This window comes from Puma concolor, chromosome D1, assembly GCF_028749965.1.
Source record: "Puma concolor isolate L17-30 chromosome D1, mPumCon1.1.hap2, whole genome shotgun sequence".
NCBI classification, from domain to species: domain Eukaryota; kingdom Metazoa; phylum Chordata; class Mammalia; order Carnivora; family Felidae; genus Puma; species Puma concolor.
The window spans coordinates 4,318,306-4,335,044 of NC_141676.1; the positions used below are offsets into that span (position 1 = coordinate 4,318,306).

The following is a 16,739-nucleotide window of genomic DNA, read 5'->3' on the forward strand; positions in this document are numbered from 1 at the left end:
AAGGTCCGTCCTTCATTTAAGAATCCCGTCCAAGACACCACACCTTATTTACTTGTCCTGTCTCCTCAGGCTCCTCTTGGCTGGGACGTTTACTCGGACCTTACTGGGTAGGTATCCTGCAGTCCCTTCACCGGAGTCTGTCTCATGTTCTCCTCGTGACCGCAGGGCCTCTGAAAGGAAGCCCGCACAGGGAAAACGTCACTTCCGTGACGCCACAAGAGCACAGACTGTCAACACAACTTGTCACCGGCTGCCACTTTGATTATCTGGCCCAGGAAGTGTTTGCCAGAGTCGCTGTCAAGGTGCTCTTTTTATTGTCTTTCCACACAGAACTCTCTGGAGGGAAGCCATGGTGCGCGGTCTACGCACGAGAGCGGGCAGTCTTGTTCTTCCTCCTTGAGGGGGGTGTATCCACGTGAACTCCGTGCAACTCTTCTACAGGGGAGACGTGTCTCTGCTCTTCTGTTTATTGGTATCAGTATGAACTATCGGAAACATTCTACTCTGGGTTAGAAGACAACGCCTTGTGCCGTTGTGGGGGGTGTTGACTGGGCCAATCGGCTTTGGCCAATGAAAGCTCTGGGTGTCAGTTGGCCCAGTGCTCTTCTGACCTAACCCCGGCCACTTACACCGTGGGGTTCTGCAGGGTTTTCTGTACTTCCTAATTTTTACCTGACACGATGCTCCAGACTCCTCCTGCCCTACCTGTAGAACCAGCCACTTCTCCCAGGAGCCCCAGTTCCCTTCCCTGGAGACTGGTGTGAGGGACCGAGATCTGGCCACCGGTCCTTGTTCCCAGTGGCGGGTCACTCCTAGGCCCTTGCGGCTCACAAAGCAAGTCTTTTTGGTTCACCTCTTCACGGTCAGTGTGGGTGATTTCTAACGTCCTAGAGACTCCTTCTTTGACTGCGTCCAACTTCACCAGTAAGCCCCGAGGCCTTCTTCATCTCTGCTGCGGGCCTCAGCTCTAGCATTGTCCGTGTGATGTTCTATCTCCGCTAAAGTCCCCTCACCTGCTTGCGCTTGTCCATTTTCCCCACAGGCCGTTGGCATACTAATCAGAGTTATTTTAAATTCCCTGGCAGACAGTTCCAGCATTTTTAAATCTCGGTCTGTTGACTACTCCTGCTCTTGAGTTTTCGGGGTTTTTTAGTCTTGCTCGTCTTATAATTTTTCGTGGAAAGGTGGGCAAGTCGCGTCGGGCAGTGTTTCTAGAACACACACCCCTTTCTCTCCAGGCCCTCAAGGCGGGGTTCACCTCCCCCTCCAGTCAGCGGCTGGCCTAGGTCTCGGTTCTGCTGCTGCCGTGACCTCAGCCCGCTCCAGACTTCAGGTGTGTGTCCCCTTACTTCGTGTTTACAGTTAGGGCTGGTTCGCCAAGGTCTTCCCCCCGTCACTCTTTAGCTCAGTCTTTGGAGGTTCTACCCTTTAAGCTTGCTCCTGTGCCCGCAGGGTCTCCTTCCACACTGGCCTCTCCTGCCCCATCAGCCCAGGGAACCGGGACTGCCGATGGGGAAAACGTTGTTTTGGTTTAGCCTGTCTCAGGCAGCTGACAGGTCCTTAGGTCTCACTGACCTCGCTTCAGTGCGAGGGGACCTCTAATGGTCGGGGCCCATAATGCGTCCCCGCCTGTCTTGTGGGCTAGAGGGTTTTTTGCGGTTCCTTCTGCCTACTGCAAATGGTCTCCAGCTGTGTCTTCGGGGCTAGAGCATGTCCTTAGTAGCCAAAGAGCTTCGCTCAGCAGGAGAGAGGGTAGAGGAGGATCACGGAGGGGGATCGTGCATTCTGCCCAAAGGCCGCTGCTCTGGTTCCTCGCGCCCGGGGCAAAGCGGAGTGTTCTCTCGTCTGCCCGGCTCTGCCTGCCACGGCCGCTGCCACCGCCACCGCGGCTCCCCGGGGAAGGGCCTGCAGGTGTATGCAAATTACCCTGTGCCTACAGCTCTGAGGTTTCTCGGCCCTCCTTGCCCCCTAGGGAGCTTCGGGACTGTCACAGCCTACTAGTCTACATTTATGGAAAACGTATCTGAACTATAATTTATCACGATGAGAAAAACTGTGAGTGCACCTCAGTTCCTTGGGGTAAGACAAGAACTGACATACATACTAACTTACCCCATCTCATGTCTTAAGTTTTATTAAAATAATCTAAAATTCATTGTTTTCCCCAACACGTGACTTATTCAATGATTCTTTCTTAAAAGTTAACCTTCACGTTCATGTTAATGCTCACCCCGCCCCCCCATCCATTTCATTTATCATCAATTTTACCAGTATTATCCCTTCGAGTTCTTTATTCTAACTTATTTTCCGTTGGTTTCGGCAGAGTACAATCTTCACAAAATGTACCCCCTGAACAGAAACCAGATGGGCACACTGAGGTCACAGAGGCTTTAAAATGGCTCTCCCGCCCCCACACACCAGCAACGGCGCGTCAGGGTCGCAGTCCAGCCCTGCTTTCCGGTATCCAGTTACAATACCCACGGAAGATCTATTCACATGCACAGAGAACAGGCCTGGCAATCCGATCCGCTTTGTAGTTGACCCACGACTTCTTAGCCAGATACCTTCAGGATTTATCCTTTCTTCTTGGGATTCAGAAAGCTCATCAGGAAAAGGCTAGAATCTGAGCCCTCCACCCCTAATATTTAATCTTGTTTAGTATTTGATAAACCTTTCTGATTTGAAGACAAGTTCCTCCTGGTCAGAACTTTCCTCCTCTTACTGGGGTATCTCCTCTGTCTGCTTTAGGCTGCACAGCGGTGTGGTTCTTCTCTTCTATACACAAAGATGCATCCTTGTTCTCAGAAGTAGCCTTCTCAAGGCAGGGCAGCTGGTCGAAGCCACCAACACCGCTTCAGGTGCTTCCAGACCATTTTCAGAGATGGTGCCACCACCGTGAGGCAGGACCAGCAGGATGACAGTCCCGCACCACTTGACTGACACCTGAAAAGTTGCCAGTTACGTGACTTGAAACAGAATTTACAGAAGACACGGTGAAAGCTGCAGACGCAATCTCCAAATTACAAGGCATTTGAAGCAGGGTTGCCAGACTGCCCTTCCCCGACCGCTAACCAAGAACTCAACAGACCAGGACAAGAGATCAGGTATCTGGGAAGCAGAATGGCTGTCCTCACTACTTTGCTAGAAACCAAAATTACATCGTTAGAAACACATCCAGAAACCCTGGACGGCCGAGATTTTCATCTGCTGACGGCAGCCCTTTTCTGTCCTCTTGATGCCCTCTGGTTTACCGGATAAATCCAACAGCGAGTGAGAAAACACAAACTCTAATCTCTAAACCACATATTCCTGCAATGCTTACGGATACGTACCTCTTCTCATGCTCCAGGGAACCATCAGAAAACGCTGATGATCACTAAGCGAATTAGCCAGCAGTGGACATAAACTGTGAAGAATGACACGACGAACACAAATGGCTGGCCCGGGACACACACTTGGGGGAAGCACACCACATTTCTGGTTCTCACTTTGCTCAAATTTTGCCGTAAAGGCCTCAAGCCACCTGCCCATCCATTTTAAAACAGCCTCACCAACTGCAGTGGCCTCACATGTGAAACCCCCAAAGGCTCAACGTGAAGCCTCAAGCTAGCACGAGGAGGAAAGAATCACAAGACAGAAAGTCCCTGAACCGCTGCGTGGAGGAGAGAGAGCTGCCCACCGACCAGGAGAACACCTCTTTTCCATTTTCATATTTAGGAAAGAAGCTTCTCCGCTGTGACGCATTTTATGACAGCACTTACAGCAGCGTTTTCATAACCGGTACAAATACCCAGACGCTGCCCATAAACAGCGTCACCAAACTATATCCCTACCTACCACATTCACATAAAACTAACTTACAGTTTATGTGGTGGAAAAAGATTCGGCACCTGCAATTCAAGGGCATGATGTTGGCACTTTATCAACCAACGACTTTGCACTTTTAGGAAATCTAAAAGCACAACAACATGGCTCGTTGCTGTAAGACAAAAGGAAAGCTTACGTTGGTCGCCGTGTCTCAAGTAAAGTCAGCAATATCTGGATTGCACTGACGATGGCTGATTCATTTTTCTCCTTGTGGAAAATATTTGATAGAAGCTGTTCTATAATTTCTTGCCTGGGGAGACAAATCAACAGTCAAATGCTAACCATAACATCATTTAACAGTAACGTCAGAGAAAAAAAATCACGCTACCGGTAAGGCAAGTATCCGTTTTACTTAATGTTTTATTTTTAATACATTTATTAGAGCACACAAGTGATCCTGCTTATTAGAAATGCAACTCTCCCACATACACTTTCCTACTTGCCCCACCCTGCCGCCTCAGCAGAATTACCTGGGCCCTGCTTGCCTTTGCCAATCTTGCCGAGAGCCAACAAATACTTCAAGATTGGCGGTCACCTCCCACTGAGACCAGGGTGGTGGCGGTGGTAGCTGTGGGTGGTAATAAGATTTGGAACTCTATGCCCCACAAAAGAAGGGTAATTTTTCAAAAAGGTAAATAGAACCCACAAGTGTTTTCCCACAAAGGCACTGATGTATAATTAACTAAGATCTGAAACAGGTAAAAGACAAGATCAATTGTTGCATTTTACCCTCTAATTAAAATCTGGTAAATCAAAGTAACACGGTAGCAATGAAATGGATCTGACTGAACTACTGCCCAAAAAGTATTCTCTGCGGGCTGGCTCTTCCCATTACATATTCAAGGTCATGATCAATGTAAAACACAAGGGTAACTTGTTAGGTAAACTTACATGGGTGTTCTCAAGGAAAAATCTCAGTTTCTCAGGATCTCAGTATTTCCGAATCCAAGTGAATTAGAACTGGGGCCTCCCGTACAATGGGGCCTACAGCTGGGGAGCCCCCGCTGCACACCCAGCGGAGACGCCAGTCATGCGGAGGACAGCTGTGCCCGCCGCAGCCCAACACCGCCGCCCTCTCCAGGCTAGGGCAGCAAGCAGGAGAATCTCCTTTTATTTGGGGGAAGCAAATACAACCGGTGCCTAACTTCAGAGGACCCCCTTGCTGGAAGGAGCTCTCACACACTCCCAGACCAGCACTGAAACCCCTTGTGAGACCTTGGCCCAAAACAGCACCGTAAACGCTACTCAACGCATGGCAGTCCAGAGAATAAATACTAGGTTTGGGCTTGAGCTCTGGAAAACAGACCGCTTTTTCACAGTAAATATGTCTATTCTTCAAATAGCAGCCTCACCCCAGGTAGAGGGGTATGGACACGGCGACCAACTATAGACGTCCACCTTCTCGTTCAAGTGATGTTCTTACTTAGCAGCTTGAAACCACAACAGACAGGGGTGCCTGGGGGGGCTCAGTGGGTTAAGCATCCGACTTCAATTCAGGTCACGATCTCACGGTTCGTGGGTTTGAGCCCTGCATCGGGCTCTGTGCTGACGGCTCAGAGCCTGGAGCCTGCTCCGGATTCTGTGTCTCCCTCTCTCTCTGACCCTCCCCTGCTCGCTCGCTCTCACTCTCTCTCAAAAACAAATAAACGTTAAAATCTTAAAAAATATAATATTGCTATATTACGCCATAATTTATCAAACATAAACAAGTATTATACATTACTACCTAATAATATATCAACTATATACAAATGCTATTACAATTAGTAAGTTTACCAAGCCTGTAGAAGCCTTTGGTCACTGTGCATTTTCTTAATCAACAGACACTAAGAAACCACCATAACGTGGGAGCATGTGTGATATTAAAAGGGGCTGGTTCTCATCTCAAGAAGAGTGTGGGAGGCGCTGTTGTAGAGTAAGTCTCCCCACTAAGTGCAGTGAAGATTTAACTCAGTGATAGCATGGGACTCCTGACTCCTCAAGTCCACGAATTTGAAGAAATTTACTCCAACTAATATTTAATGATGTCATTTCTGAGTATGTACCTATATAATTCAATTTATAGCTGATCCAGGACTAAAGACACAGCTTGAACTCTAAGAGCTAGTCCATACACAGGCTTCATGGGTCAGATTCCACATTTGAGAGGGCTCTGGTGGCGCTGAAACTCCGTGATTAATGTTGGTCAGTCTGACATTCAAGGCGAACCTGCTGTCCCAGGTGGCCAGAGTCAACCACATGAGGCCACTGTACTCAAACTGCAATTAGTCTCAATTGATCTGTCCTAAGTGTAAAATATATGCTGGGTTTCCAAAACTTTGTGCAAAGAATGTAGAATACCTCAATAATTTTTTAAATGAGGTGTTCAAATATTTTGTATCAATTAGATTAAATAATTATTACAATTAATTTCACCCTTTACTTGAATGTGGCTACTGGGTAATTTAAAATTACATCTTTTGGGGCGCCTGGGTGGCGCAGTCGGTTAAGCGTCCGACTTCAGCCAGGTCACGATCTCGCGGTCCGTGAGTTCGAGCCCCGCGTCAGGCTCTGGGCTGATGGCTCAGAACCTGGAGCCTGTTTCCGATTCTGTGTCTCCCTCTCTCTCTGCCCCTCCCCCGTTCATGCTCTGTCTCTCTCTGTCCCAAAAATAAATAAACGTTGAAAAAAAAATTAAAAAAAAAAATAAATAAATAAAATAAAATTACATCTTTTATTTCTGTTGGACAACTGCTGTCATGAACCACAGATTGTTGGTATTCAATATGTTTTTACCCTACTCAAATGGCAATTTGACGTGGTTCAACCTAATACTATGATTACTGGTATTTGAATGTGGAATGTCTTATATTTATAAAAAGAGTACATATGCCATAAAGCCGAGAATAACGGAAATGGGATGGGTAAAATGACATATCACTCAGGAACCAATAATCTGTTTCGCTCCCTCAGAATTAGTCAACTCCTTCCTAGTCAACAATACTCACTGGGAAAACACAACTCTGCTTCTCCGGTGACAGACTACAAAAGTTACAACGTCCCTAATTTGGTCCTTGCTCATCTCACACTTGCCAGGTAAGTAATACACACAAATGTTTTATTTGAATAAAAGGACCTTCCAGGTAGTTAAGCCAAAAGAAGCCACATGAACGTCAACGTACAGAGGGATCGCAAGAGGACGGGCGAAGTCATCAGCGAGAACAAGAGCGGCCGTGCACTGAAGCAAGGCCGCCACTCGTACCTCACAGCTCACGGTGTGTGCACCCTCTCTACTTACTCATCTGAAGGGCGGAAATGCCTGATTCTTCTTTATGCCAACAGCCTGCAGCCGTGTGGATGCAGGTCGAATGTATGCCCAAGCTTGATGGTAAGCATTCTTTCAGAAAATTTGTGAATCTACAGAAACTAATGCCTATGGGTTGGCCATTCGCATATTTCGGAACAGCACAGCATCCCCAAGCTATCTTCCACCCAAACAGGAGACGGCTGCTCAAAGGCACGGTCTCAAAATAAGGGCACGAGCAGTTCAAAGACACAGAACATATAGGGCTTGTGACCCTTCCATCAGGTCTGGTCAGGTTGCCCCTAGTCAGCTGCAAAGATACAGTAAACACTAAGAAGAGCTTCTAGTAAGAACCATGGACTAAAATGGGTCAAATTAGTTTGTGTATAAGACTCTTCACCAAAGACTTGTGGGGCAGTGACTACAGTTATACTGCGGCCACCCTCTCTTATGATGGCTTTACAGAATTCTAGTTTACAACTACTTGAAAGTTGAAAGTCCACACACAAATGTCATTTATTCACCTTCTTACCCTGTGGGTCTCCAGCGGGCCCCACAGACAGCTGAGGTCCTACCTTCTCACCCACCCGAGGGGATTTTGCAGGGACACGATTCCCACATAAGGAAGACTTACCAACACTCACAATGGTAACACGTCAAACAGCATCAATAAGAACAAAGAACAAGAACAGACTTTGAAACATACTTTTCTAGAGTGGCAAGCAGGGGATCTGGTTCTGAACTGTTCTGGATCTGTAACATCTGGTCTCTGCTCAGGCGAACAATTTCACAAAGTGACTGTGAAGCATTTGAATGCCGCTAAAGGGAAAAAGTACAATTTTAACTATCAAACACGTCAAATGTCAAATTTATAATAAAACATTAGAGAAGAAAATGCTTAAGAAATAACACAAATTAACACTGGCCATAATAAGCTGCAGTGAACAGAAAGTCAAGCTCAAAAGAAGTCACGTAGGTAAAGACACGAGCAATTTATTCTGCCAGGCTAATGAGCTCCATGTAACAACACTGCACGATACAGATTTCCATGTGTAGGGACATGTGATCAAAGTTCTGGCAAGGAAGAATTTCGACAAGTGAAAACTTGAAAAAAACACGTCCCCAAATACAGCTGACCTTTTAGCAACACGGGTTTGAACTGCACGAGTTCACTTACACGCGGATTTTCTTAATACAGTACCATACTCATGTAAGCATGCATTTTCTCTTCCTTAGGACTTTCTTAACAACACTGTCTTTCCTCTAGCTTACTTTATTAGAAGAACGTGCACAGAACACATCCACAATCTATGTGCTAACTGACGGCTGACCTGATCGGCAAGGCTTATGGTCAATCGCAGGCTATCAGCAGTTAAGCGTCTGTGGAGTCCAAACTTTTACGTGGATTTTCGACTTTGTAGGGGGTTGGCACCCCTCGCCCCTGTGTTGTTCAAAGGTCAACTGTATATACTCTTATTAGCATAGAAGCTCATAAATTAGCTTTTAAATTGGCACTGATTTAAAAAATAAAGACAGGGGTTCCTGGGTGGCTCAGTCGGTTAAGTGTCTGACTTTAGCTCAGGTCATGATCTCACTGGTGAGTTCCAGCCCCGTGTCGGGCCCTGGGCTGACACCGTGGAGCCTGCTTTGGATTCTCTCTCCCTTTCTCCCCGCTCCCCCCCCAACTCGCGTGCAAGCACTCTCTGCCTCTCTCTCAAAAATAAATGGACGTTAACCAAAAAAAAAAAAAAAAAAAAAAGACAAAGCTTCCTGGAATATGCCAATGGGTAAGAAATACTGCATGTTCTCCTCGTGTGTGGTGTAACAGCCTGCCAGGAAAGGTCCGAAGTCTCAGCACCCGCGCGCATCACGTTCTGTGGCACGTGACACGGGCACAGTTGACAGCGATCCTCTGGCACAGATGACGACACGCGCCAGGACAGCAAAATCCACTGACCAGAATTAGAAGCCCGATGTTTCCTTCACGAACACAAACCGGTCAGTGCCATTTTAGCATATAATGTATCCCATAATACAAAACAGAAGTATCAACAGGACTGTCCAGAGGCAAAATTAACTTTTTTGCAAGGCAAGTAAAGAAGGTGTTAATGCCCCAAATGCTTTGTCCTTGAAAAAAGAAAAAAGAAAGCTGCAGAGCTGGGCTTCTCCTTTATCAGTTTCTCCTGAACCTCGCAGGCAGGTATAACTAACTTCCCGTTGAGTAATCAAGCTCTGCCGTTCAGGAACGTGAACCTGGCGAAAGGCAAGCCTCGTCCACGGACACATACTCCCCCCGAGTGGCACGGGCCGCGCTCCCCGTCACTCTCCCCATGGCCCGCACTGGCCACACCTGGGTCACACGGGAAGCGTGCAACCCCCCGGCACGGGAGGGGTTACCACCCCAACCAGATGGTGGGCTCCCGCTGGGCAGGACTCCCGCACTCGAGCACCCGCACGGCACGGGCATGCGCGGGACTGTGTTCTGAACGTCCGCAGTGACGACACCGAGGGGAGCGCCAGCTGCACGGTCCCGAGGGCAAGACGGGGAACGAATAGCACCTTTAATGACTAACTTTTTTTTGGAAAAGCCCATTGCAGCTGAACTCCGGGTAGCAAAGGTTTTGAGTGCACCAGAGTAGAAGGGGCTAACTCAACCTCGATAGAAAATTCACCTTTGTGAGCCAAATGTCCTCCAGGGACACACGCCTAGCTTTTTGCTACTCTTCCGTGGGGCTCACTCTTCAAACTAAGTGGCCACCTAGAGGCCTAAAGAGAGGGTCCCCCGACCTCCCCGCCTCTACTTTAAAGCAGCCCCTGCACAGACAGTAGGCTGAGCCCCACAGAAGTGCCACGTGCGCGGGGAGAAAGGGCTGAACGCCCGCAATCCCGCGTGGCCCAGCCCTGCTGAAGGTGGCAGCCAGAGCAGCGGCAGAGGAGCAGAGCGACAGGTCCCTCCACGAGGCGGACGGGCGGGTCCTGGGGACCCCTCCCCGACCCCGCACGGGCATCCCCTGGGCACACAGCTCTGTCTTCATGCTCCAACCCGGCCTCGATCCTATTGCCAAGTCCGTCGTCAGCACCCGGGACAAAGCCAAACCCTCACGTGAGCGCCGTGAGCCAGGCCAGGAAGTGCCACCGCCAGGAGCCCAACGCTCTAGGGGCTGGTGGTGGCGAAGATTCTGAGGTGCCGCCCAGAAAGCTTTAGCCAGAACAGAGACAAACAAGTGCAGATGTGGCCACACCATCTGGGCTCAAGATGTGCACACAAGAAAAAAGGAGTGTGGACGGAGGTCTGCGGCAAAGGCGAGCAGACGCAGCACGAAATCCCAGCTCCGGGAGACGGTGCTGGAACCGGGGCCTGCTGTCTTCCACATTTCTGGAAAAGTTCTGGGCAACAGGAAAATGCAGTATTTTTTAAACCCTTCAGTGTATAGAAAACGGTCAACCTTAACAACACCTGTCCTCTACCTTCACGTCTTGTACAATTATGTTCTGTGCACATAAACACGGTTGCTTTTTAAAAAACAAAACAAGAACATCAAGTTTACAGTCGCACAAGAGAACTTACGTCTTCTTCTTGCGATGGATGAACTATTTCCACAAGCCTCTGGATAATTTGCTCCTCATTTAACCACTGTAAAACACATTGTAGAGGTAATCATAGCAATGCGTGGCTTTTGTTCAAGCCCCAATGAAGATTAACATACTTGGAAATATCCATCACATTTTAAGTGGAATGTTACAGGTTTCTCTGGACTTTGAACACTACAGGAAATTAAAAGTCCCCCAAGGAAAATGCCAGTGAATATATTATTTAAACAGCAGCCAACAGTACCAACTATGCCCCAAATTACAGTTCCCACACACAGAAATTCTACCATCAGCTTCTCGGCCACAAAGTAATTCTCAGACACCACCCACTAAAAGGGTCTGTGTTCTGACTGTTGAGGGGAGGTGGAATTTATACATCTTCTATAAGCGTATGTACATCTTCGCTTTCAGACAGCTTCAGAAACACTGACGAAAGCAGTATTTGGTATCAGGCCTCTGGGTTAAAATGTATGATGAACTTTCAGACTCAAAACCAAAGCAGCCACAGGGAGCACAGGGGCAGTACCCCACAGCAGGAGAGTTTGTCTGCCCCGTCACGAGTTCGTAAAGAGCTGGTATCCTGACCAGAACAATCTCCCCTCCACACGTGAGGTACTGCTGGGACTGCCAACAGGAAGAGGAAAGGAGTGAGGAAGAATAAATCACAAGTCAGCTAGTGGAGTATTAGTTGCGCACGGACAGGAACACCGTAACAAACAAAGCACTCGCAACCGCGAAAGGACACACAAAAACAAAAACAACCCCCAAACGAGCAAAACCCAAAGGTTAAAGGAGACTGGGGACAGGGGGGAGGCGTGGCACCGGGTGGCAAGAAATCAAACACGCTTTGCTGAAGGCCCAGCTGTCTGGTCCTCAAGGAGGGCGGTGCCCAAAGGAAATGCACACGAAGCTACCAGAGGGCACACAGCTAGAGGTCCCACTTCACATTTTAAGACCAGTTTTAAAACGGGGACGTGAATCCCCCTCCTGTGTGTCTTGCTCAAGCGCAGACTTTGATTCAGCAGGGCGGGGGGGGGGGGAGCTGAGCTCCCGGGTGATGTCTGAGGGGACGGGGCGGAGGGTCCTGACCACCCAGGGAAAAGGAGGGAAACTGAGGACTGTGAGCTAACCTGCCCCACATCCATTAAGAAGCACTTAATACTCCGGGGCGCCTGGGTGGCTCGGTCAGTTAGGCGTCCGACTTCAGCTCAGGTCATGATCTCACAGTCTGTGAGTTCGAGCCCCGCAAAGGGCTCTGTGCTGTCAGTTCAGAGTCTGAAGCCTGCTTCGGATTCTGTGTCTCCCTCTCCCTCTGCCCTTCCCCCCGTTCGCGTGAGCTCTCTCTCAAAATACATACATACACACACGTACGTATATATGCACACACGTATGTAAAATAAGAAAGGCATTGCCAATAAAACGGACTTCAAAGAAACAAGTAAGTGCTAAGGTTCAAAGTGGAGTATTAAGCATGGAATGGACTGGGGAAGGTTCCGGAAGAAGGCAGTGAAGAGAATGAGAGAGGAGGAGCCAGAAGACAAGAAGAACAGGCAAAGATAAGAGCCCGCGAGGAACTTCATCTTTAAGTTACTCGTTGCACCCAAATTCCACTTAAGAAAGCTCTTCGAGGGGCACACGGATCCGAAGATCATCACCTACCAGAATTCTGAAAATCAATCTCCATTCTCCCTCTTATCCCACGCTCCCAACTACCCACAAGAAGAAAGTTACTTGTGAAGACGGATTTCCTGGAAACAGCCACACGTGTCCTTGCGGCCAGACCCTGCAGGGTGGCCACGGTCTCAAGAGTGACGCCGTGGAGCCGAGCGGACGCAGACGAGATCTCTCGCTCCCAGCCTTCCGCTCGCACCAGGGCAGCTCTGAGACCCATCCTCGACCCATCCCGCCGAGAAACAAACCGGCAAAGGCTGGAGAGCCCCTCCCCAAGCATCCCAGGCACCTACAGATGTGCACACCCGGAAAGCCAATCCCGCCAAACCTGAATCTCTTCCTACGAACGACCTTCCTTCCTCCCCCTGCCCTCTCCCCCCACCCCTCACCCCTGACCCGGTTTCCCAGACAACTCTCCTCTCCCAACCTCCTGGAATCCCGCCGGGCTCCCAGCTCCCAGCAGCCCCGGTGCGGGGGTCATGATTCTACTCACATTCAGAACATCCTGCCTGGGCTGCGGAGGCTCGATGCACGTCAGGAGCCTGAGCAACAAATCCATGATGGCCGAAGTTCCTATGTGCTTTATAATAAGGTCTACAAAATCACGTTTCTTCTTTAAGAAATCCACGATCTAGAGGAGAACAAACCGAAACTGAAAGACATGGAAATGGGCGGAACCATCAACTTTAGGTCCTACCCCGCCCTGACCCCCGGACCCGCCCCCTCAGAGCCCACCACCACCTTCCGCCGAGGACTGGCAGACATGGAGTCAGTCATCAGACATAAAACCGGAAGCTGCTGGCTGTTACGGTACGCAAACCCCTTAGGAAAAAAATCTCCCCAAGTATCACGCATTCCTTAATATAAACACATCATAACAGAGTCTTTTTCTGTTCACTGTCATTGCTAACTTTCAAAGGATAAGGATAAAGAATTTAGTACCCTAATAATGAGCATGAGAATATACCATTTAACAGTTTATGGACATAAATATAAGTCCATTAGACTTTGCACGGAAATGCAGAATATTCAAAATCCTAATTAGACTCCGGCAAGTTAAGAAAAAAAATTCAAAGCAAAAAGCATTTCTCCGTCAGTCTAAGTGGCTAAGTGACCTGCTAGAGAAACATCACATCTGGGTTTCATCTGGGTTCACCTGACCGGGTTCCCACAGGGAGGGGGTGAGGGAGGGACGGGCGGCTACACAGAAGGGACGTGGAAACACCCAGAGGCCACCTGGGTCTCTCTCCTGTGCCAGAAGAGGGAGCTGGTTCTGTCCTGCACACCCTGCTGCGCCTTCTGTCCGGAGCCACCCAGGGTCCCTTCACAAGTCCCAGAAGCAACACGACCAGTGTGGCAGCCGCTAATCTCACCGAAACCTCTCGAGAGCCCTCGAGGTGAGGTTGCCCCACTCGGCGTTACAGATGAGGAAACCGAGGCGCAGACCAGTTCAGTATGTCGCTAGGGCCAAACCGTGGCTGCCCTGAGGTTTAAACGTAGATCTGTAGGCCACAAAAGCCACAATCCTGCCACTGTCCCACGTGGAGAAGCCTAAGAGCCAGGGATGACAGAGACTGCTCCACACCACCGGGCACAAGTGCAGGACTAACCATCATACGTTGCTTCTCTAGACACGTTGTAACAGAAACTTTCAAGAAGTTAATCCACTCACAGCTGAGTCACACAGTTTTTAAAAGCACGAGGAGAGGAGCAAAGAGGAAAAAGTCAGATGTGCCCCAAATACTGCAGGATTCAGCGGCAAGGCGCCGGATGTGGGGCCCCAAGGCACGAACTGCAGCCAGTGCCGTGGCCAGCAGAGCCAGGACGGCAACACGTCCTAGATGGAGGAGGACACTCCTGACGTGAGAGCCCCCAACACGGAAGGCGTCCCACGGCTCGACTTCCTGCCCCGTGAGCGAGTGAACGAACGTCCGTGTTGGTTAAGCCAGACGGAGTCGACGTGGTTTTCGTCCCCTGCAGCTGCACAGCCCCTTCCTAATAACATATCATGTGATGGGACACCTTCGTTCACACTCTTAGCTCTCAACGGGAGAGAGAGAGAGGCGCTAGGTTTGAGCTCTTCCTACAGCGAGAAGAGCAGGGGTGACTCCACTCAGAGTCCTAAGCCAAGAAGCACAACAAACAACAGAGCAGCCAGGCCCGTCTCTCAGCATTTAATCGGCACGTGCCGTCACCTCTGCACAGAGAGGTCTGACCTGGAAGGCCGTGCAAATGCTGAGTCCCAGAAAGCTTCCAGCGCGTTCTGGCTCTACAGTGAAGGTCTGGTGAGAACCGGGACCCGGGGATTCGGACTCCCCCAGCACAGAGGGAAAAGAAAAGGCACGACGAAGGTGTAAAGACCTGTTTCGATAATGGCTACAACCATCCGAAAGGACCGGGAGTAACTGGGGCTGATGGGATAAGACCCAGCAGCGCGGTCACTTCTCCCCAGCAGGCAGAACAGGGAAAGACAACCTGGGTTACAGTGATCATGACTGGGGATTCACTCTCTAAGAAAAGAGAACTTCAATCCCAACTCATTTAGGAGGGTAATGCTGCTTAATTAAGAACGTGAAAAGAACAACCTCGTCTTTCTAAACTCTGCCTTGGCACAGACAGACGGACTGAGCCTAAAATAGCTTCAACCCTCTGCTGACAGCAAGGACGGGTCACGGAGCCTGTTTTCCGTCAGGAAGGAGGCCAGGCCCGGCCGGCTGGACCAACTGCACCCGGTCATCACACCCTTGCTCGCTGCTCTCTGGCAGATCTGTCTGTACTTGAGCGTCGAGGCCCTCGTGGCTCCTTGGGTGCGTGTTTCCGTAAGCGGATCGTAATCTCCTGGTAAGCACGTCCTTTTTCACACCAATATCCACCACAGCTGTGATTCTCAAATTGTCATCAGAGTCATCCAAGAAGGCTTATTAAAAATCCCAGATCGCTGGGCCCCACCCCCAGAGTGTCTGATCCATTAGGTGTGAGGTGGTTAGAACTTGCATTTCTAACAAATTCTCAGGTGGCACTCATGTCCAGGAACCCTACTTTGAGAACCACTACACATGCCACAGATCCTTAGAATACAAATTTCCCACGCAGATCTGAATTGTTTAGGAACAAAACAGACGTGAGGGTTTGGGGAGGGGGGACGGGAGGGGGAGGTTCCTGCCACAATAGTAACATAGGAATTTCTGTCCCCAGCGCTACTGGACAGGAAGAGCAGTCTGAACAGAGACGTCTCACGCTAAACACTTAAGTTTTTGAGTGGAATCAGACCATTGGCATAAACTAATCATCAATTACATTTCTAGAAAAGCTTTTTGATTTAAAGCCTCATCTGTTGTGCTCATCATTAGGGGAACGCAAAAAGTAAATAAATAATAACGATAATTAAAAATTTACTTTGCCAGAGTCACTACGACCCTTCAACCACTCGGTAGGAGCCACGCCGCTCGCTACCTTCGCAGATGGACACCCCACATTCTCATGCTCCAAACGTGTCAAAAGAGGAAACCACAGTAAAGCAAAAAACGGAGCTGTGGGGCACTGGGAAAAGAACACGTCAAGTGGGAACACGCTCATTAACGTGGGAATCGGTGGTAAGTCAGTATATTTCAAGTGTACTCTTCCTCTACAGAACCTGGGCTTAACGGCACACTCAGAACACTGAAGCAACAAAATGACTGGGGGATCATCTCAGGGGGATGATCAGCCCTAATACTTACCTTTCGGAAAATAATATTTACCTGTTCTGGTTTTCTGCTGATAAGAATACTTAGCACCTTGCTGAAGAAACTGGCAAGTAGTGGGTTCAAGGGGGAATCGTTTAGGAGGAAGCTATATAATTTCATTAGCAAGGACTCATCTTCTCCCAGTCTATCATTCATCTGGGAGACATCAGAAGTGAGCAACTCACAAGATATATTTGGGTACCTAGAAGAACAGGACACTTGTATCATCATCTGTATTAACAGTTTCATGACATCAAGTAAAAACACAAATCAGAAAGGCTTCCTAAAATTTTGTGAAAAACAAAATCACCTTTGGGAATTAGAAAAGCATGTCAATCCATTCTGTCCAACCTGTAGATGAAAGTGAATTTTCTACCGTGTCTCAAAAATTACTTCTAAAGCAAGCTCTAACAGGATACGTTTTCCCCCAACAAAACCAGAGCACAGCCAGGGCTCGGGAGCCTGGGGAGGCCACGCCGCAGGGCGTGGGCCTTCTCCCACAGGACAGGCCTGGCGAGGTGCGGCAGCTAAGAGTCTCGGGCTGCAGCCCTGAGCGGCCTGCTCTGACGTGGGAAGTGGCCCGGCTTGTAGGACGACCACGG

The 16,739-nt window shown here is 49.1% G+C and overlaps 1 protein-coding gene across 31 annotated transcripts in view; it reads right to left on the reverse strand.

Moving 5' to 3' along the window:
• The window catches only part of PPP6R3 (protein phosphatase 6 regulatory subunit 3), a 137,955-nt gene that overhangs the window by 48,677 nt on the left and 72,539 nt on the right, over positions 1–16,739 (reverse strand). For 30 of the 31 annotated variants that reach the window (XM_086676703.1, XM_086676702.1, XM_086676701.1 and 27 more), the window contains 5 exons: positions 16,153–16,339; positions 12,906–13,043; positions 10,719–10,784; positions 7,857–7,969; positions 4,004–4,117 (listed from right to left, as the gene is read on the reverse strand). In XM_086676703.1, the coding sequence (XP_086532829.1) occupies positions 4,004–4,117; positions 7,857–7,969; positions 10,719–10,784; positions 12,906–13,043; positions 16,153–16,339 (618 nt within the window). The remainder of the gene's footprint in view (positions 1–4,003; positions 4,118–7,856; positions 7,970–10,718; positions 10,785–12,905; positions 13,044–16,152; positions 16,340–16,739) is intronic. The other variant, XM_086676707.1, reaches the window with a different exon arrangement.